General features: G+C 47.2%; 1 protein-coding gene across 1 annotated transcript in view; it reads left to right on the top strand.

The window, feature by feature from the left end:
• Positions 1–8355, top strand: part of TMPRSS3 (transmembrane serine protease 3) — a 60171-nt gene extending 51816 nt beyond the window's left edge. Inside the window, exon 13 of the mRNA XM_088472544.1 lies at positions 8223–8355. Coding sequence (XP_088328670.1) covers positions 8223–8355 — 133 coding nt within the window. The remainder of the gene's footprint in view (positions 1–8222) is intronic.
• Positions 8356–22859: the final 14504 nt, after the last annotated feature.

Below are 22859 nucleotides of genomic sequence, written 5' to 3' on the forward strand. Positions count from 1 at the left end.
AGCCCGCAGAACAGGTTATCGCGCTCTGTACTCACAGTGTGGAGATACGACACCTGTGGGCTGAGATTACCGTGTGCAGAGTATGCTCCTGTGCAGCTGGATTAGATTGCTCCTGTTTGGCCTGCAGGGCTGGGGAGATTTATTTTGGAAGTCATCTTACTAGAAACTATCAGCAAATTACAGCTTAGTCACCAGTGGCAGACGGGGGTTTCCACCCAGCAATATATAAGATTTTATTTCCCTTTATGTATTCATTATTTTTACACAGGCTCATACCTACAATACAATACCTACAATACAATACAATACATACGATACAATACAATACATACAATACAATACATACAATACAATACAATACATACAATACAATACCTACAATACAATACCTACAATACAATACATACAATACAATATTTTCGGAGCTTGACTGCGGGAGCTTTTGCCATCTTCAGATGGCGAATGCTCCTGCGCTCGCCGCTCACCCTTTTCCTTCTCTATGGGGAGGAGTTCCAGGTTGCGAAGAGAGATCCCTCGGGCCTCTGGGCCTGATTCAGAGCTGGACGCTAAGACCAGAGCGCTCGCTCTGAATCAGGGCCCTCCTACCTAAAAATGGAGCGGCCTCCTGGCCGCTCGCATAGCTGTGGGTGACCACCCACAGCTTATGCGAGCGGCCAAAAAGATGGTCGCGATGGTCAAGACCATCGCCACCATCGGGCTTGCGATGAAACCCTGCGGTAGGGTCTCGCTTCCGCAAGCCCAGGAGTGTTTTTGGCTCTATCAGAGCCAAAAGCACTCCCACTGACATCACTAGTGATGTCAGTGGGGCCGGACCCAGACGGAAGGCGTTCCCATGGGAACGCCTCCATCTGGGCAGCAACGCCCCCGGCACGCCCACCAAAGGGGGCGTGCTGTCAGTCACCATCGATAGCACGCCCCCTTTGGTGCGAGACCCATCGCTATGCGGGTCTCGCGCATGCGCACTACGGAGCTCCCTCCATTGTGCGCATGCGCATTAGGGCACCATCGACCCGCTTGCGAGCGTCCTGCGCTCGCGAGCGGGTCTGAATGAGACCCTCTGTCCGGCTCCTTCCGCCGGACGTCGGGGCTCTTGTGCGCAATGTGACCTGTGGGCCATGCGTGCGCGCTTGGCTCACTGTTCCTTTTGGATCAGCTGTCTCCGCACCGGAGCAATGATATGCTCGCAGCGAGTAGGAATGTTAATTATCAGGGTCATCGATAATTAACATAATGCAGAGCACTAATACACTGTATACATTTAAAGCTATAAACAGGCTAATAAAGATTAAAAACTGACACAATAGAATGAATAATATACGGATGTTTCTCACATATTATAATTTAATGAACATTTTAAATTTAATATAAAATCGCCCACGTCTGCTTTCTTAATACTTTTTAAAGCTACAGGATGTTCTGTTCCAGCAGTTACCGGGATACAGGGAACTGACTTTTTTATTTTTTAACTTTAATAATCAAATTTTTTTTCTTCAACTTTATTATTTTGAATCAACAAGAACAGGATGCGGTCAGGATGCCGACGGACGGGACGTCAATATACCGACGCCGGAATCCCGAAGCCATCAAGATAACGACGGGGGGGGGGGTTCGGTTTAGGGACCTGGTGGGTTAGGGTTAGGGCACCACTGGGCGGCGGTTAGGGTTAGGCACCACCTGGGGAGGGTTAGGTTTAGGGGGGAGAGGGGGAGCGTTAGGGTACTTACAGGCCCCTGTTGGGATTCTGAACATTGGGATGCCGCTGTTGGTCTTATGAAAGCCGGCATCCCATCCGCCAGTAAATAGTATGTATTGCACAAGAACCTGGTAAAACATAACACAGTTGTAATTGGTATTCTTAGGGTACATTTACTAAAGTGAGAGTTTTTAGAAGTGGAGATGTTGCCCATAGCAACCAATCAGATTCTAGATATTATCTTCTAGAAGGTGCTAGTTAAATGTTAAGTAGAATATAATTGGGTGCTATGGGCAACATCTCCACTTCTAAAAACTCACTGTAGTAAATTTACCCCTTATAGGCCCATTTTCAATTTGAAGCGAAAAAGCCGTTTTCGCATGTTTTTGGTGAAAACTTTTCGCCGATGACGTCATTTTCACCCGTTTGGATTTTACTCCGTATTCAATTTGAAAGACTTTCCACCTAGGCGGAAAGTCAATGCAATGTAATAGGCGAAAAAGTTTCGCCTATGAATAGCAGGCGGAAAAAAAGTGCAGAATTGGGGTTTTGGGTGCACGTTGTGGGAACCCCCCCGTGCACCCTTCAGACAGCCCCCCAAAGGTAAACTGTGTCAAAATTAAAAAAAAAACACTGACGAACACCCCAAAAATATCACTTTGAATTTGGGGGTGAAAAAAAAATGTTGGGGGACAAAGCTAAAAACTAGCGAACTAGACTCTGGGGGGGTCCCCAAGTGCGCCCCAGGTGTTTTTTTCATTGCAGGTGCTTGCGGCAGGTGGATTTTTCATGATTTTTACAACTTCACTTTAGCAACTTTTAAATATGCTGACCCCCATTTTCATGTACCCCAAATTTGCTGGGATAAGTTATTTTCTGGAAAAAATCCTCCTAAATACTATTCTGCATCAGGTATAGAAAAACGCTATTTAGCAGCTATTGAGCCCGTTAAAAAACACCAAATACCTTCAGCAAGCCAAATCGGGGGGTACCATAGCTAACCCCCATGTCAGAGCTTCTTTTGGGGGGTGTCAGGTTGATTTCCCCAAATCCGACAGGACTTTCCGCTTGTTCAAGTTTCCCCGGGTCCCGTTTTCGCATACTTCCATATTGAATACAGGGTTTATCGGGCACGCGCGCAACACTTTTCCGCCTACAAAAGACGCGATGTAGGCAAAAAGTCTGGGAGGCGGAAAAGTATCGCAGATCTGCTCTAATTGAATACTCTATCCGTCTCTTCTATCCCATTCATCTCCGTGTTGCAGTCATCTACCGTCCCCCAGGCTCCACCACCCAAATCCTTGACAACTTTGCTGCCTGGCTTCCCCACTTCCTCTCTGCTGACCTTCCCTCTATAATCCTTGGTGACTTTAACATCCCTATTGACATCACTAATCCTGCATCCTACAATCTTCTTGCCCTCTCCTCCTCCTTTGGACTTTCTCAATGGACCTCCATCGCTACCCACTGTCTCGGCCACTCCCTTGACCTTGTCTTCACCCATTCATACAGCTCAGCCCTCTCCCTCGCCAAGTAATCCTTCTTCCACTCGCTCATCACCTCTCAGTCCTCCAATCCCCGCCGCCTTTTTGGTACTTTCAACACTCTCCTTCGTCCTCCCCCTCCACCCCTCCCATCCTCCCTCACTGCATTTGACTTTGCCTCCTTCTTCTCTTCCAAAATTGAGGCAAAAAAACCCCAACCTCGACCCGTCCTCACCCACCAATTACTGCCCCTTTTCTCTCCACCCTTTTGCCTCCAAACTACTTGAGCGGCTTGTCTACACCTGCATCACCAGCTATCTCTCTGACAACTCCATCCTTGATCCTCTTCAATCTGGCTTTCGCCCACTTCACTCCACTGAAACTTCCCTGGCCAAAGTCACCAATGACCTGCTTGCAGCCAAATACAGGGGCCACTTCTCTGCTCACCCTCCTGGACCTCTCTGCAACCTTCAACACTGTGGATCATACTCTAACACCATCCATGCCTGGTTCACCTCTTACCTCACCAACCGCACCTTCTCAGTGTGTGCCTCTGGCTCCACCTCTCCCCCTTCCACCCTTCCCATTGGTGTCCTGCAGGGTTCTGTCCTTGTCCCGCTGCTCTTCTCCCTGTACACCTCTACACTAGGAGAACTCATCAGCTCCTTCGGTCTCCAATACCACCTCTATGCCGATGACACGCAACTATACCTCTCCTCTCCTGAGCTCTCCCCTTCTGTCCTCTCTCAGGTATCCAGCTGCCTCTCTGCCATCTCTTCCTGGATGTCCGAGCGTTCTCTGAAGCTCAACATGGACAAAACCGAACTCATCATCTTTCCCCCTAATAGAGTCTCAACTCCATCCAATCTCGCTATCACTGTTGACAACACCATCATCTCCCCTGTACCCCAACTTTGCTGTTTGGATGTCACCCTTGACTCCACTATCTCCTTCACCCCCCACATTCAATCTCTGGCACAATCCCGTCGGTTCCAGCTACACAACATCGCTCGCATTAGGCCTTTCCTCTCCCAGAATGCTACCAAACTGATTATTCATTCATTCATTAATCATTTCTCTGCTTGACTACTGCAACCTTCTCCTTACTGGCCTCCCACATTGCCATCCTGCCCCCCTCCAGTCTGTTCTCAATGCTGCAGCTAGACTTATCTTCCTCTCCCACCGTTCCACTTCTGCTGCTCCCCTCTGCCAAAACCTTCACTGGCTCCCATTCCAATACAGAATCCTCTTCAAACTCCTCACCTTCACATACAAGGCCCTCTCTAACTCTACTGCTCCCTACATCTCCAACCTCATCTCCTTACACACTCCATCCCGCTCACTCCAGTCTGCCAATGACTGTTACCTCTCCTCCACCCTGGTTACTTCATCTCATGCTCGTGTCCAAGATTTTGCCCGTGCAGCCCCCTCCACTGGAATGAGCTTCCTCGCTCAATCAGGCTCTCCCCGACCCTGCAGAGCTTCAAACGTGCACTAAAAACCCACTTGTTCATCAAAGCATACCCTTCCACCGCATAACCATGTTACCAGGTCTCTGTCACTCCCGCCTCAGCCATCTCTACCTTGCTTACTTCCTGCACTCAGGTCCCCCTCTACACACTCATGCTTCATGTCATCTGTCTGTCTCCCCTCGATTGTAAGCTCCTCCTCCCCACTGTCTCACAGCCTTCTTCTCTAGCACTTCTATGACAGCCTTCACCTTCAGAGCTGTACTGTGTATGGAGAATTGTGTTGCTAATTGTTACTTGTGTTCTGTTTCTATTTTGGTTACTGTATTGTAATGTAATGCTCTGTGTACCCTTTACTGTATATACGCAGCTGCGGACCACTTGTGGCGCCCTATAAATAAAATGAAATAATAATAATACTGCTCATAGTCAGGACAGATTACATCCAAATATAGCAAACCTTCTCCAAACATTCAGCATGGTGTAAATCACTTTATTTGAAACAATATGTTAATTATTAGTGAACGGTACAAACCTGAACGGAAACCAGGATTAAATTGTTTATATAGTTTGTGCCTGCGTGGCAAAATAATCTAGTACAGTATTTGCATAAAGCTTTGCCCGCAAAGGAGGAAGTCTACTAGGGGCCAAAGCATCGTTATGTGCACAAAGGTTGGGGGTACTAAAGCACCACCAAAATGCCCCTTCTTTTCTGGACTTGAGGGTTTTAGGGGAAACATGCATGATTGGTGGGTCAAGGGCCATAGTGAGGGGTGTGCCACTGGTGCTACTGCCCTGGGTGCAAGCCGAGGACTCTAGAGGCACCCATATCCAGCTTGTGGGGGGTCTGGAATGGCATCCTGCAGTCTGGAGAAGTGCTCGGAGGCATGTCCTTAGAACACTGCCCCCAATCCAGGTGCGTGTCATGACGTCACATGAAAGTGCCCTACTATAGTCCTAGATGTGTCTGATGGAAGTGTTTTTTTTACAAATGTGTCATTGATCCTGCCGGTATCCGGTCATTAGGTCTACATTGTTTAGATAGACAATATTTGGGTAGACAGTGAAAGAGAGACAGGCAATAGGTCGACAGGGACTGAAGGTCAACAGGGTCTGAAGGTTGACACACTAAAGGTCGACTGGTAAGTAGGTCGACAGGTACTGAAGGTCAACATGATCGCACTGCCTGATCATGCCCACTAAGTCTTAGAGAGCGACGGCAGAGCGATCGCACGCCCCCTTTCCTTCGCAGCACACGTCATCCCCAGGAAGTGTATGCTTTATCAGTAACATCGAGAGCCATCGGAGCTGCTCCATGATGCTTCCATGCTAATTATGCCGCTCATGAAACGACGTTAGAATGCACAGGCACGCCTCCGTTCGCACATCCACTACCCTGACCCCTGTCACCACCCACAAACGGCACTGTTACTCAAAGTAGCGGGCAGTCTGTGTACTACGAGCGACCGCTTCCCGATCACCAAGACTGGCTCGCGCACTGCGATGCGTACGCATGCGCAGATAGCGAAAATTGGGCCAGCTACGAGCGATCACAGCCTTACCGAGCGTGTCTGAATTGCCCCCACTGATCCATCAGTTAAAGGCAAGCAGACAGATCAGGGTCATATGCAGAGAGAGCAAGCCCGGAGCCGTAACTAGACTTTTTGGTGCCCAGAAAGAGCATTGGTGTCCCCCTTTTTTTTAAATAGGGAGATAATACACCCGAAAAAGGGCCATGGCCTCATGGGGAAGGGCCAGAGAAGAGATAGGAGATGCCAGGAGCTGCTGGGGATAAAATAAGAGGAAGCTACAAGTGAGAATAATAAACAGAAAAGTGACAGGCCCAAACATCACCCCCTGCCCTGCGGTGCCCTGTGCCACGGCACAGGCCGCACTACCCTAGTCACGGCCCTGAGCTGCAAGCCTATCACATTACCTGAAACAATCCCTCGCAGAGCTTGCGATGGACATTGGAAAACTGATTGTTAGCACTCATCATTGTCCTCGATCCAATGGAAATGCTTTTTCCATCGAATGCCAGGTTTGCGATGGTTTCCAGCCACTAGATGCTTCTTTCTAATGCCCCTCCGAAGGCTGGCGGGAAGAGGTGTCCGAAGCATAGGTCATTTGCACATGTGCGTAGCTCTGGCTTCTACACCACATGAGCACAATTTAACCATCGTTACTTAATGCATCGACTGGTCTCCTTACGGTGGCTTGTACTTTAGCAATGCCACTATTCGATGGCCATCTCTATACAGAAGAAGGAAGTGATGTAGAATGAAAAACTCCCCTTTACGGTCCCGCGTGCTTTCTTCATAAACCTGCAACTGATGGCGGTAGCCCCCAACCACCACCCTGTGCCCGCCCCCCCCCCAACCAGGGATATAGAGCAGTGCTCCAAGGCAGTGGTGTCCACAGGGGATTTACCTGGCCCCTCGTCTAGCCAGTCCAACTTCTGCTTGCAAATATAAACAGTCAGACTAGGTACATATTATTTTTTTGAATATGGTAAATTAGCCTTTGGGCCTCATTCTGAGTTGGAAGCATCGTCATTAGGGCACGCAGTTGAGCAATTATACTCTACAGCACATGCATCTAATTTGCACTGCGCACTGGGCGATCTTGGGCGGTGACTGGGAGGTAGGTATGTACAGAGATGGTCCATCTTATGGGGGTGTTATGGTTACTGAATTAATTGCGAACTCAGATGCATACTTGCTCACATTGGAGACCATACTCTGATGGAGAAGCTGCATCCAGCATGGGGGTCTTAAAACGCACCAAGCAGAATTTAAGCACCTAAAGATGTTCAAAGTGGTTTTTCCCAGTCCTTGACGCCTGGCTGTATACCTGGGAAGGGCTTGTACCGGTATTAGCATAAAATCGCAGAAGCAATACTGTGACCGTGTCCCAGTCCCGCAGCCGTCTCCCCCGCTCCCCCACGTGGTTGATGTCAGCCGCGGCACTGACGGGGTTAACCCCCGTGTTCTGGGGCCATATTTGAAATGGCACCGGCGCTTGGCGCTCAGTTTAAATTTATAACAGGTGCTAGACGTTGAGTGTTTAAAAATGTAGTGCCAGCATTTTGATGTGTCGCAGGCCCGGACCTTCTCCTCCGGGGGCCGCGGCGATAGATTCACCCCCGGTACACCACTCAGGGGGGGGGGGGGGGGGCGGTACACAGAGAGCTGCTGCAGCCAGGACTCACTCCCTAAAGAAATGGGAGGGATAGGGAGATTCTATGGGAAATTTGCGGGTCCGTACAGTGGGCTAAAATGACACAAATCACGATGTTTAGCCCTGCCCTAATGCTGCTAATCTGCAGCCTGCCTGCTAATCACACCTGGATTGGCAGTCCCAGGGGGAAAAACACCTCCCGCTTGGACCGCCTGTCCTGTGTGTGACTGGCTGGTAGCGCTTCCAATGTCACGGACTGCACTGACTCACTGACTTGGAGGATTTTACTATGTAAAATCTGCCACTGGTCCTTTGCGATAGAGGGAAACCCAGAAGTCCCTTTTGCACATGCACTGAACACCGTGTGCACCGCAGGGGGCACTGGGAGTTTGATTGTATCCCTTTCAGTGCTGAATGCGAAAGGAAGCTCATAGGCTTCCTTTGGGCAATGCCATCTGAAGATGACGTTGCCCACCAGCTCGAAGCTGCGGAAAGCTCTACTTTCTGAAGCTTGGTGTATATGAGAAATGCAGCCAAACCCCAGAAAACTGCATTTTCGGGGACTTGACCACATAATCAAGGATAGTGCATCCTGCCCATGGTGAGATACACCACTGGCCTCACGGTGATGTACACCACTGGCTTCACGGTGATGTACACCACTGGCCTCACGGTGATGTACCCCACTGGCCTCATGGTGAGATACCCCGCTGGCCTCATGGTGAGATACACCGCTGGTCTCATGGTGATGTACACCGCTGGCCTCATGGTGAGATACACCGCTGGCCTCATGGTGAGATACACCGCTGGCCTCATGGTGATGTACACCGCTGACCTCATGGTGATGTACACCTCTGGCCTCATGGTGATGTACACCACTGGTCTCATGGTGAGCTACACCACTGGCCTCATGGTGAGATACACCACTGACCTCATGGTGAGATACACCACTGGCCTAATTTTCCTGCCATGGGATCTGAGTACATTATAATGGAGGATTAAGTGTTGGAATGGACTATTGGATATACAGTATATGCCTTTTAATATCACTGTTGGAACAATGCTGAAACAAGCTAAGTAACTCCAAAGATTGCTGTTATGTTTTGTGCTGGAATATTAACAGCGTGTCTTTCCCCTGTAAATGTATAGGATTTAATAGAGTTTCTTTTCGCATTTTACTTTTTTTTTTGTTCAGTCTTTTACAGCTACTATTTTACCTATTATACATTGGAGCAGTTTTGTTTATTTGATGTGTAATGTTATGTTTTTTAGAGAAAAATATAATTTGACTAGTGCCCCTTTTTGTTTCTTGTTATATGTGGTTGGAGGGGTATTCATCATCTCCCCTTATGTTATTAGAGGCAGATGTCAGCGATTGATATTGTCAACAACATATTTATATTGAATTAAGAATACTGTGTAGTATCATTTATCCAGATGGTTAGTGCCTGTAATGTTTTGTTATTCTACTATTAAAATGGACGTGTCCTGGTCACCCACCCCACAGGGTCTCTACTTGTACAGAGGCTGGCATCACCCGTTTTCATCATATTTTGGGTGGATTTGCTTCACAATCTTTCTCAGAACTACAGGAGAAACTCTCTATCGCAGTCCTGTTTTTAGCGATATCTCAATATTTTTCATTTTATCACTTCATCTCTTTCTTCTCCAGATTCTTTACGAAACCCCCTCGGCAATGGATCACTTTTGTATTCATAGGTACCTGGACAAGGGCATCATATCCCAAATGTATCACTCTATTTTAGTTCAGGACTCTCCACTCCTGGAGATTCATGAACATTGTTGGGAAAGGAACTTAGGTACCTCTCTAGGCCAAGACACATGGGAGACAATACGCCTCAACATATCGAAATGCTCTATTAAGGAAAATTCTTAAGAGGTATACACTCGCTGGTACCTCGTCCTAGAGCATTTACATTAAATATATCCAAATAACTCTAACCTCTGCTGGAGACAGTGTGGACAAATTGATGGCTTTTTCCACATCTGGTAGACATGTCCACATACTGCCCCGTTCTGGTCAACAGTCCCATCTCTTATTTCCTCCTTAGTCCACCTTGATTCCGCACTTACTCCAGCCTCGTTCTTTCGGTGTGCTCCAGCCCGCCAATTATCCAAACACGAGAATAAATTGGTCCTACATATCTCTTGTGCCACTAAATATCAAATTGCCAGGTCTTGGAAGCAATTATATCCTCCAACCCACCAACAGATTCTCAACCGCATCTGGTTTGTGGCCAAAATGGAGTACATAACAAGTTTCCAGAACAACACGGTGGATAAGTTTATTACAGTATGGTCTCTAATCACTTGCTCTCTGTTTCCTCCACTGTCCCTCCCCAACTTTCTTCTTTTTTTTTCTTTTCTTTTCCCCAGCTCGCTCCCCCCCTTCCCATATCCTATTTTTATTATTTATAATTTTCTATTACTCTCTCTATTATATATATTTTCTTTTTCTCCCATCCTCTTTCTTGATTATGATTACTCTTCCCATCAACTTTTTCGAAGACTTACCATAAATACCTATAAGCTCTTTTATATCGATATCCTTTGATTAATTTTCTTTTTTTTTTCTTCTGTTTTTCACTTTCACCCTGGTGACATTTGTTATTAATGTTGACAAGCTATTGCACCTTATGTTTTCTAGTTAAGTATGTTTTTTTTGTCTATCTAGATTTTTTATGATCTAATTTGTCACCTAACCATTACTGGTGATTGATCTTTGCTATTTCTGTATGACTAGTATCAGTGGCGGATTTTGCCTAGGGGCTGTGAGGCTGCAGCCCCCCCAGCAAAATCCCTCACCTCAGTGTAGTCAGTGCAGTCCGTGACTGCACTGGCTACACTGTGTGACTGGAGGTGGCTTCCTATTGGAAGCGCCATCTGCCAGTCACATATACAACAGGCAGCCCTAGGGGGAGGTGTCTCCTCCCCCTGGGACTGCCAGTCCGGGCTGCTATTAGTAGAGAGCGGCTTCCAGGAGGAAGCCGCTACTCTGCCTCTCCGCCAGCCCTAACCGTCTCCTTGGGGCTGCAGACAATGCAGCCCTTTGGAAGCCGGTGTTGACATGCACACGCGCGACTCCCTGCCGCTAGTGCGCATGTGCCGGTCCCGGTGCCTGACAGAACGATTGCGCAGGCGCTGGGACCCAGCCAGGAGCTGGTGAGTGACCCTGTCCTTTTCAGCGGCGGCAGCCCCCCTCATCAAAGAGGGTAGGAGCCGCGGCTGACTAGTATTGAGTTTTCAAATAAAATAATACGCTATAAAATGGATGTATCCAACTAACTAGGCTTACCATGCTATCCCTTTAAACCGGGACACTCATGAATTACACAGGTTCTGGGGCTGGCTGACTCCAAGCCTGGATTTCACTTGGTTTTAATGAGCCACAGAACCTGTGTAATCCATAAGTGTCCCGGTTTAAAGGGATGATATGGTAAGCCTACAACTAACCAAGGACTGATGCTACTCTTAACGTGGTTCAGATAAGCCATAATGTTGTCGTATTTTGGCACGGGCCATTGCACACTATATTTGCAGAGCACGGGTGGGGATGTAGCTTACTGAACTAGGAGGCGCCCTTGTCTTTATTAATGAATTACTTTACAATATATCAAAATAGACATGCTGTGATATAATGTGACATGACTAGCTAAATGAGAGGATAATACTATATATTGTCTAGGTAACCTGAGATATTATTTTATTCTTACAGAGAGAAGAGAGGAGGATGAACTAGGAATAATAATCTGCCTCCCGTCCCCAGCTATACATTATACTCTATACTGTGAACAAGTGTAATGTTTACATTGAATGGACTTTTATCTCTTTGTCTCAATATTAATCAAAGGCGTTGTGTGTCTTATCATCCCCAGTGTGTTAGCAGCATTACCCAATATAGATCTGGCTGCTCTAACACCGGTCACCCTTTATCCTGTGGCCTTTGTTACAGGAACATGTCGGAAGTAACACAGATACAGCTTGTACCATTGTACGTTTTATTCACACCAGCTCCCCAGAAATCATTTATTAACAGCGAATGTGATTTGTGGTTTCCAATAAAGGAGGCGAAATTCAACATGTTGACTTGTTAAGTTGTTATACATCTTAAACAATGAAGTACTATAAATTATTATTTTTTTAACCTATACATGTGTTTTCCTAATAGAATACATGTGAAGTTGTTTAAAAAAAAATCCGGACTTACGTCCTTTCATAGGTTATGCAGTATGGTACAGGAATCAGTCCCCAAACTGTGATTCCCCAGCTTCACACTATTGCTGAAGTCACACCTACCCACTGGGATCACTTATATAAGAGTCGAATTAAGACCCAAAAAGGCCCTGGGCAAGACACGGGTTCCGGGCCCTGTTTTATGTGTAAATAAAATAAATACCTAGAGTATATATTTCACCCCTCATACAGATCTCCCCTCTCACACAGATCACCCCTCTCACACAGATCACCCCTCTCACACACAGATCTGCCCTCTCACACAGATCACCCCTCTCACACATCTCCCCTCTCACACAGATCTCCCCCCTAACACAGATCTTCCCTCTCACACAGATCTCCCCTCTCACACAGATCTCCCCTCTCACACAGATCTCCCCCCTCACACACAGATCTGCCCTCTCACACAGATCTCCCCCCTCACACACAGATCTGCCCTCTCACACAGATCTCCCCTCTCACACATCTCCCCTCTCACACAGATCTCCCCCCTAACACAGATCACCCCTCTCACACAGATCTCCCCCCTAACACAGATCTCCCCTCTCACACAGATCTCCCCTCTCACACAGATATCCCCTCTCACACAGATCTCCCGCCTCACACACAGATCTGCCCTCTCACACAGATCTCCCCTCTCACACATCTCCCCTCTCACACAGATCTCCCCCCTAACACAGATCTCACCTCTCACACAGATCTCCCCTCCCACACAGATCTACCCTCCCACACAGATCTCCCCTCTCACACAGATACCCCCCTTAACACAGATCTCCTCTCACAGATCTCACCTCTCGCATAGATCTCCCCTCCCACACAGATTTCACATCTCACACAGATCTCCCCTCTCACACAGATACCCCCCCTAACACAGATCTCCCCCCTCACACAGATCTCCCCCCTCACACATATCAACCCTCTCACACAGATCAACCCTCTCACACAGATCAACCCTCTCACACAGATCACCCCTCTTACACAGATCACCCCTCTTACACAGATCTCCCCCTAACACAGATCTCCCCTCTCACACAGATCTCCCCTCTCACACAGATCTCCCCCCTCACACACAGATCTGCCCTCTCACACAGATCTCCCCTCTCACACATCTCCCCTCACACAGATCTCCCCTCTCACACAGATCTCCCCTCTCACACAGATACCCCCACACACAGATCTCCCCTCTCACACAGATACCCCCACACACAGATCTCCCCCCTCACACAGTTCTCCCCTCTCGCACAGATCTCCCCTCTTCATACAGATCTCCCCACCACACAGATCTCTCCTCTTAGTACAGATACCCCCACACACAGATCTCCCCACCACACAGATCTTGCCCCACCACTGGGGGCTACCTGCTGAGCCTGGACCACACTGACATTGTTTCAGGCTCAGCAGGTGATCTCCCCCCCACTCCCTGTGCCCACTCTCAGTGCAGCTGTATGACCGCCCAGTTAGTACAGCAGAGACTGGACATACTGCAGGAGGTTGAGAGGCAGGACCCCTGGGACCCACTGGGCCCTAGGTTGCCGCCTCTACTGTCTTGAGGATAATCCGGCCCTGACTTGTATCCTTGAATTATACGTTTAATACATTAATTACTACTGTACTAATAGTTACCTGAGCTAAATATATAGATAGGGATTCAGTGGCAGAACTATCTCCATTGCCGGTGGTGCAGACACTACAGTAGCTGGAGGTGAGTCGGGCCCAGTAGAAGAGCAGAGTATGGACCCCTTCTGAACACAGGTCGGGCCGCTGAATGCGCAGTGAAGTCCCAGTTGAGGTTTACCGCAAATGATCGCACATGTGCATGCTGGTAAGAGGTCCCCACGGTGATCCTCTGAGAGAACAAAGTGAGGACCTAGGAGGTGGGAGCCGTATCACTAGGCCTCAACACTATCTTGCTATGGGCCCAATGATGCAGCCTTTTATACCTATAAGGATTCTTAGGACCTAACAGGTGTTTTTTTTTTCTACAAAAATGCCAAGCATCCAAGCGCTCCAAGTGGTATCAGCAGCTCCCAATGCATAAAGCACAAGATAAATAGAGGAAAAAATGGGAGCGCTTTGGGTGTGCTAGAAGTATGATGTAAATGTATAATGGAACACAAGTATGCAGGTCAAGGTCAAATTACAGTGCTGAGTGACAAAGGGCAATACAGAACGGACAAACATACAATGGTAAATGTGATCGCTCTTTTTTGTTATTAAAAAAAATATGGGCCAGGAACCAGGCAGTGATAGACTGATGAAAGCAGGAATCAAGAGACCCTAGGACTGACCCTGTATTTTCCCCTGTCACCGCCCAGTCCTCGGGGACCTGCTAACCTCCATATAGACGTCCTGTTCGGCGTACGAGCAGCCATCAGTTGGTTTCCGTTGGTGGGCGTTACGTGTCTAGAGTGAGTATGGGGTCTGTGCTCTATCAAAGTGGATTTTTTTTCTCTTATTTTGAGAACCAGATGAATATCTGCTGATTATTTTAATTTCAACTTGTGTGGAATTTTTTACTTCATTGTGATGAAAATTTGGTGCCAAGCGGCACCATTCAATAAACTCTGCTCCACCTGTATCTGTGGAAAACAACAATCACCACCCTGTGACATTGATGTTATAATTGTGTGCATTGCAGAACATTTTGGGCTGATCCAGGTTACACGCTATACCCACCCAATATAAAATTTAAATCATCAACTTCTTGCACAGATAAGATGCAGGAGATCATGACTCACCGGTGCTATCATTGTCGCTCCAATGCCAAAGCAAAGACAAATGAATGATGAACATTATATTGTTCAACCCATGGATGGAGACTCGCCTTAATATATGCTGTTTGATAGATATAAAATAATCCTTTGGAGAGTTTTTCATTCTACACTCAACTCAATCACGGCAAGACCAAGCCAAAATGGAACGCCGAGTGTTCTGCCTGTTTGCCATCTCCCTCATTGTTGGGTCTTTCAGCTCTGCACAAGAAGAGGCATGTAAGTCCTATACAGCATGTAACCAAATATTCATATTTACTATATTTTTAGAATTTAGGAAGGGAAAAACATGTCTCTGTTTGACATTTATGTTATTGATATTAATTATTGTAGTGGTTGGGTTTGGATTATATTGGCATTTAGAGGTCTATTTAGCAATATTGTAATTGCAGTTTTTTGGTGTTACGTATCTTTTAGCAGCATGGTTTCAGTGATAATTATACATTTTTCTTCTGCCGGAGAGGTAAGGTGCCAAATATAAGCCTCCAGCAATGTGTTTTTATTGTGCATGTGTTAATCCGGAGATCCGAGGGGAGGAGTGAAACCCGCCGTCACCAGGAGAGGGAGGGGGAAGGTGATTTGCATTGCAGCAGGTAAAACCACATAACACCATCCTGCGATGGTGTTATGTTTGTCAGACAAGAGACGAAAAGTGGAGCTTATGGTTGCTTGATAAATTGATCGCACACGTCTCCGCCATATATTTTGCAACATTTATTTTTCAGAATCAAATAATACTCTTGAAGGAGGCAAAAGCAGCCCCCATAGATAATAATAATAATAATAATAATAATTTTATTTATATAGCGCTTTTCTCCTGTAGGACTCAAAGTCGCTTTACAGACATCAGAAAACATGGTACATTGTACAAGGATTTGGTGTTGCAAAAAATAGAAAACCACAAAGAGATAAATAAAATCAACAGAAACCTAGAGAGCACAATAAGCATACTGCAGGGTTGGTGCAGACATTTTGGGAAATAACTTCCATGGGTTATATATTCCACCCACAAAGGTACCAAATGAGGCAGCCGTCTTGGGCGCACTGCGTAGGATTACCCTGGGTTGAATAGGTTACGCCTAGAAAAGATGACACAAAATGGGGGTTGCAGTGTCCTGATGCTAGGAGTAGGGTCCCACCATAATCGTCAGGTCCATGTATTTTTCATCCCATCCACGAGTGTACCAGGTGAGGCAGCCATGGTGGGCGCACTACGAAGGTTGCACTGTGGGTGATGAGCCATAAAAGGACCCAAGGACATACTTGCCGACATTCATCTCCCTCCTTCCGGGAGGGAGCTGAATGCCTGTAAACAGTGGGGGGCATGAACGGCAATGGGTACGTGTTGGGGGCGAGGGGTAGAGCCACACACTTGCGTCATCGTGGCCCCGCCCCCTCTTCACAATGCCGAAAATAATGGCATTGTGAAGCAGGGGCGGAGCCACGATGACGCGATTCAGAGTGAATTGGGTCATCGGGCCCCCCCCCGCTGCGGGGGTTTCTAGTAGGTAGTGGGGGGGGGCAGCCGGCAGCCGGGAGGCTTGCCTGCCTTTCCGGGGGGTCGGGAGCAGAACCCGATATTTGGGAGGCTCCCGTCCGGAAGGTAGGCAAGCCTGCCCAAGGCATATATGGGAAAAGTGACACGTGTGGCAGAATGATATACTCCGTGTGAATAGATCCACGTAAAGTACATCCTGGCCATGGAGGATGCAGTTCAGTGGATGTATAGCACACCAGTATAGCATACAGTGGAGATATAGCACACCAGTATAGCATACAGTGGGGGGTATAGCACACCAGTATAGCATACAGTGGGGTGGAAGTACATTTTACAAAACAGGGAATAGCAAATACAGCAAACAGTGCTGCAGTTCGGGTAAAAAAAAGGGTGACCGCATTATAAGTTAAAAACCATGTTAAACTTAATCAGAAATTAAAAAATGATAGTCTGATCTGCAAAAAGCCTCAGCGTCTTCTTCGCTCAAGTGTGTGGTCTTGTCGCATTCAGCAGTTTGTTGAGTGCGATTTGGCTGCAGGATGAGACAGCACCCGAACCCAGTCTCAGGGGAGTGTAAAGGAGCGTACATACTACACCATATGCTCCCTGAGCGATATCGTGTAGTGTGTCCCCGGCAGGCTGTGCTCAATGTCGTTCATGACATTGAGCACACCCGTTGAACGATATCATTAACGATATCGTTCGGCGCCGGGCTCTCTCCCCCATTCCCCAACATGCAGCAACCTGACGACATCGTCAGGTTGGCCTGAATGTTTACTCGATGAACGATAATGACGAACGACCCGCAGGAACGCGCGTCGCTGTTATCGTTCATCGTTTTGATGTTAAAAGATGGACGATAAAGTGGACGACTGAACGATATCGTTATCGTTCATTCGTCCACTTTAATCGCCCAGTGTGTACGCACCTTTAATGAAGGTGGAGTGGCAGCATTTCTGTGCTGCTGTGTTTGAGAAATGGTTTAATTTTTATTTACAAAGTAATCAAAAGTCCAAATCCAGTTCAAACTCCGGTTCTAACTCCGTGCTTCAGATGACATGCTTAAGCTGCAGGCTAATGATGGCATTAGTTACTGTAGCCTACGGGCTACTCTTCACAGAAATCACTGGGAGAGGTTTCCATAGGAACCCTCCTCGGCAATGGCCGCCCGGGCATGATTGGTCAGCAGAATGCGCATGTGCGGAAGTGCTGAAGCGTCCTGATAAAGAAGTGCGGGGATAGCATTAGCGATTACTTCACTTCTATAGGAGGAGCCCAGGACTTCCTGCAGAGGTCACCAGCAGGGAGCTCTCGGGGCTAGGAGGGGGAGGTCCCACGAAGACTCCGTCACCCAGCGTCGGCAGCTTTGCAAAGAGCATCTCTTATCGCGAGAGCTGCCCTTTGCGATACTAATCCCATATGTTAGTACATATGCGATTAGTAAGGTTGCGGTGACTGGCGGTAAGTACACCGCACGGTTAGTATATCCCGCTATAGATTACTTCACAGTATAACAATGGATATGAGACACACTTTATTGGAAACAGCCACTTCAAAGTGATAACAAATAGAGGAATAAAATTCTGCTCATAATAAGAATATGTGTGACGTCGAATGAAGTCGACAAAAATGAAAAGACAATGAAAAAACCATCAAAGGGAAAAAATAAAACCCTAGGAACATTAATATATCATATGGTCACTCTGCATGCAGCTAATGCATATTGCCTACTTTCGTTAATGCATGTCAAGGAGATTGTGAAAGCAACACATATGAACGCGGCGGTAAAGTGGGCGTGTACTGCTACATATGAGAGACGTGTCATAACATTTACTTAAGTCCAAATGTAAATGAGTCCCAAAGCAGTTAGTAAGATCTACGTGTTGATGAAAACACACTGATACTTTTCAGACAATACATGTAACCATAGGGATCATTGTGCCTTATACCCAATGCAGGCAAATTATACTAATGATTCCATTTGAATGTATATACAGTATCTCTGGGCCTGATTCAGACCCGCTCGCGAGCGCTATGTGCTCGCAAGCAGGTCGATGGCGGCCCAGTGCGCATGCGCACGACGGAGCCGGCTCTGTCGTGCGCATGCGCAAGACCCGGATAGTGACGGGCAAGCCGTCGCTCCGGGTCTCGTACCAAAGGGGGCATGCTATCGATGTTGAGTGACAGCACGCCCCCTTTGGTGGGCAGGCCGGGGGCATGGCTGCCCAGACGGAGGCGTTCCCATGGGAACGCCTACCGTCTGGGGCCGGCTCCACTGACATCACAAGTGATGTCAGTGGAGTGCTTTCGGCTCTGTTAGAGCCAAAAGCACTCAGGGGTTTGCGGAAATGAGACCCTACCGCAAGGGTCTCATCGCAAGCCCGATGGTTGCGATGGTCTTGACCATCGCGACCATCACCATGGCCGCTCGCATAAGCTGTTGGTGGTAACCCACAGCTATGCGAGCGGCCAAGAGGCCGCAACACAAAAAACAAAAACGCCCTGATTCAGAGCGGGCGCTCGTTCAGAGCGTCCGGCTCTGAATCAGGCCCTCTGTTTTTAATATATAACCTCTTCATAATGGGGGTAAGGTGCAATCAGGGAAATAGCTAGACTGGATGTTCCGGCGATGCTGCTGTTCTTCCTGTTCCTGGCAGCCCCGTCCCCTCGGCATGATGTCATGCAGTCGGGGGCGTGGCCGGCACAGGGCGCAGTATAGCCCTGTTACAGCGCTGATATAAAGTGTCTTGTGCTAATAAAAGATACAAAATGTTTCCCATTTGGTGCATAATGTATCAAAGCAGCTGTTTATTATCCCTGTTGCTCCAAATTAAGGTACAGATGTGTCCTTTTTATCTGAGGCTTCTTTTGCACCAAATAGCCCATCTCGGCGCAACAAGTCCAGTGTGGCTCAGCCACACTAAGGGCCGTATTCAATTAGCCGTGAAAAGCAGTTTTCCGCGAAAAAGTATCACAGATGACGTCATTTCCCCAGGCGGAAACTTTCCACCGCATTCAATTCCAAATAGTTTTTGCGTACGCGAAAACTCAATGCAATGTAATAGGTGAAAAAGATTCGCCTATGAACAGGTGATGAAAAAAGGTGTAGAATTGCGGTTTTGGGGTGCAAATATCGGGAAACCACTCTGCACCCTTGGGACTACCCCACCAAAGCATAACTGTGTCAAAGAATCCCTAAAAACAATGTGGAACACCCCAACAAATTACTTTGAAAATGGGGGCTAAAAAGTGCAAAGTGGGGGTACAAGCTTTTAAACTATCAAAATAGACTTTAGGGGGTCTGCAAGGATGGGTCAGGTGTTTTTTAGGTTGCAGGTGCTATCAACAGGTGCGTTTTTTACGGGGTTTTTTAACTTCAGTTTAACGACTGTAAAATATGCTAGCACCCATTTCCATACACCCCAAATTTGACAGGACTACTTATTTTCACCAAACAATACTGCTTTATGCCATTCTTCACCACTTGCAAAGACGCTAATGACACACCTTAAGTACCCCAAATAGATCTATTAGGGCTATTCGGGCACATCTCTATATTGATTCCCAATGTTAGTGCATCTTTTTGAGGGGTTCAGACTGATTTCCCCATTTCTGCCAGCACTTTCCGCCTGTTCCGACTTTGCGGCTTTCCGTTTTCGCGTGTTTTGGAATTGAATAGGACGAATAGCGGGGGCACGCCCGAAGCTTCCGCGGCCAAAACACGGGATGTAGGCGGAAAGTGGGACAGGCGAAACCTTTCCGACTTTTTGCGGCTAATTGAATACGGCCCTAAAAGTCTTTTTCGATCAAAATGTGCATCTTATGTACATAAATAAAACAAATGAGAGCAACAGAACTGCATTGGTGATGTACACTGACCACTGGCACTGACATCTGTGGGCAACTGAGTCTGAATCTGTGTATAAACCTTAATAGGGCTCCTGTGCGGTTAAAGTCACAGCCCAGCGTCTCTGGTACTCAGTGAGCAGCTTTTCGCTGCGTCTGTGATGTGTACAAGATGCAAAACGTTAAGAAAAATATGGTACTATACTCCTCTCGGAGCAGCTCAGTCGCACTGGGCGTCTTGCATCGTATGGCGTAATGACACCCAGTGTATGAGACATATCGGGTGTCTAAATGAAATAAAATGAAATATAAATAAATATATAAACAAAATCAAGTAAAAAATAAAGAAAATTATTCAGACCACAAACCGGTAAATATCAGACAGTATTTAAAATTTTGTTCATATGTTGTCCATAAATGATCTGATTGTTTCCTTTTCCCGTACAACACTGTGATCTGTTATTTCTCTTTATTCGTGATTTAGTTCTTGATGTAGAAGTATGCAATGTTGAACCGAAAGCCAGAGAGAACTGTGGACAACCCGGCATCACCCCAAAAGAATGTATCGAGAAGGACTGCTGCTTTGATGATACTGTTGTCGGTTCCCCTTGGTGTTTCCACAAAGCTGATGGTAAAAGTGGCTCTCTCTATACGGATGCTGTGTCGTGCCCTGGGGAGCAGTACTGCAGGGATATAGTGGGTCAGATTATACAGGTCTGGCCCTATGGCCATTGGTTTGGATTACGAAGGGTTTATGTATTGTGCTCAGTTGGGGGGAGATGTGTCAAGCCTTCGAGAAAGATAAATTGGAGAAGTTGCCATAGCAACCAATCAGCTTCTGATGTCATTTTATAGATTTAGCCAGACGAAGTTTTGGGCAACTTCTCAATTTTATCTCTCAAAGGTTTGATACATCTCCTCCTTGGATAACTGAACGGGTATGAAATGCGATCATTGGCTGACCACACATACCATTCCCGGTAATGCTGAACAAACATTTCCAAACATATATATTGTGCACATTACAGGATGCTTTTATATACTGTATATAGGGGCTTATATAGGGGGTTATATAAAAGGGTTTGAGTTTTCAGAAGCAGCGCAATGTCCGGTTGAGCAGGGACTGAGACGTCCACAGGGTCATTTCCATCCAGAGTGCCCATCGGTTGCACCATGGAAACCTGCACTAGCCCTGTGGCAGGTGCAGTGCCTCTGTCTGAGCATGGCGTTCGGTGTGAGCATTTGTGTGAAAGCAAAACCTACAGGAAATAACAGTCCGGGATACTGCTATATATATATATATTTTTTTTTTTAAATTTGTTCCATGTGAGGTAAAAAAATTTGGGAACGAAATTCTGCATGCCCCCATATTAGTGACGAGCTGACTAAGATCTGGCTTCACCCCGCAGGAACGCACAGTCAAAGATTCTCTAGTGGCCAGTACAGTACTGACAAGCAGCGGACCCCCAGTGACCGAGAGCAAAGGCATATCTATAATGGGTGCAGGCCAGGGTGTGCAGTGCACACTGGCCCCTGGGTCCAGGGGGCTCCAACTGCACACCCTGCACCCATATATAGTTATACTTACCTCTCCGCAGTCCCCAGTGTGCTGCTCTGCAGCTGGAGGAGTAAGGCGCTGGTGCCATTTTCCCAGAGACCCGCACCAAGTCAGAATCTACTGTGCTGTCAGAGAGTAAGGGGCCCACACTAAGTCTGCACATGGGCCCTCTCCTCTCATAAAACGCACCTGACCGAGGGCCAGTATATCAAGAACCGACTGACCAGACTGACCAGCATATGTAGCAGCCCCAATATGAAAAAAAAGCATGCTATAATGCTATATAAGGAGTCGTCCAAGCCCAGCTCCTAGTATCTTTAAAAAACATTGCAAACTAATATATACTGTAGTTAACAGGGCAAGAATCAGCATATGCCAGCGATTCCGCGCAGCCAGCAGGACAGAGAGCAGCAAAGTGGGACGTCAGCACAACCAGACACAGCCCAGGCACCCTGCTAATTGGCCTGTTTTGGGTCGATGGATCTTACAGGGAAACCCTCTGGGCTTAAACTAAACGAAACGCACCAAAAGCCTAGCGTCATGAGAAGTCTTGGAAGATGCAACCAGCTCTCAAACCCTAAAGGCAACAAAAACACAAATGACAAATAAGTCTGGGACCAGGATCTGAACTCTGGGCCTGATTCAGAGCCGGACGCTATTTGCGGACGCTCGTTCAGAAAAAGGGGCTGGCTATTTAAATTGAGCGCTCGCTCTTTGCGGTCTGTTGACGCCTCTATGTCTGAGCGAGCGTCCGAAACATGCGCTCGCTATTTTGTAAACACGCCTCTTGGCTGCTCGCATCATACGTCATCTCCGCTATTTATTAGATTAATCGAGTACATCGAAAGGCGTATGAACTGCTCGCTATTCTTGTGGTAGCATTTTCCTACCGCAATCATGCGAGCAGTTCAGGCTAAGAAACAACCAAGTGACGTGGTCGATGACGCTGCTTTGTTAATTATGCACACCCTTAAAACACCCATTTTGACCATTTGGCACGCCTGCGTTCGGATCTCCACTCCCCGTTTTCAAGCACCTTCCCCTGTTACCACCCACAAACGCCTCATTCTGTCACTCAAATTAGC

The sequence above is a fragment of the Taudactylus pleione genome, unplaced genomic scaffold, assembly GCF_031769625.1.
Source record: "Taudactylus pleione unplaced genomic scaffold, aTauple2 ptg000126l, whole genome shotgun sequence".
Taxonomy (NCBI): domain Eukaryota; kingdom Metazoa; phylum Chordata; class Amphibia; order Anura; family Myobatrachidae; genus Taudactylus; species Taudactylus pleione.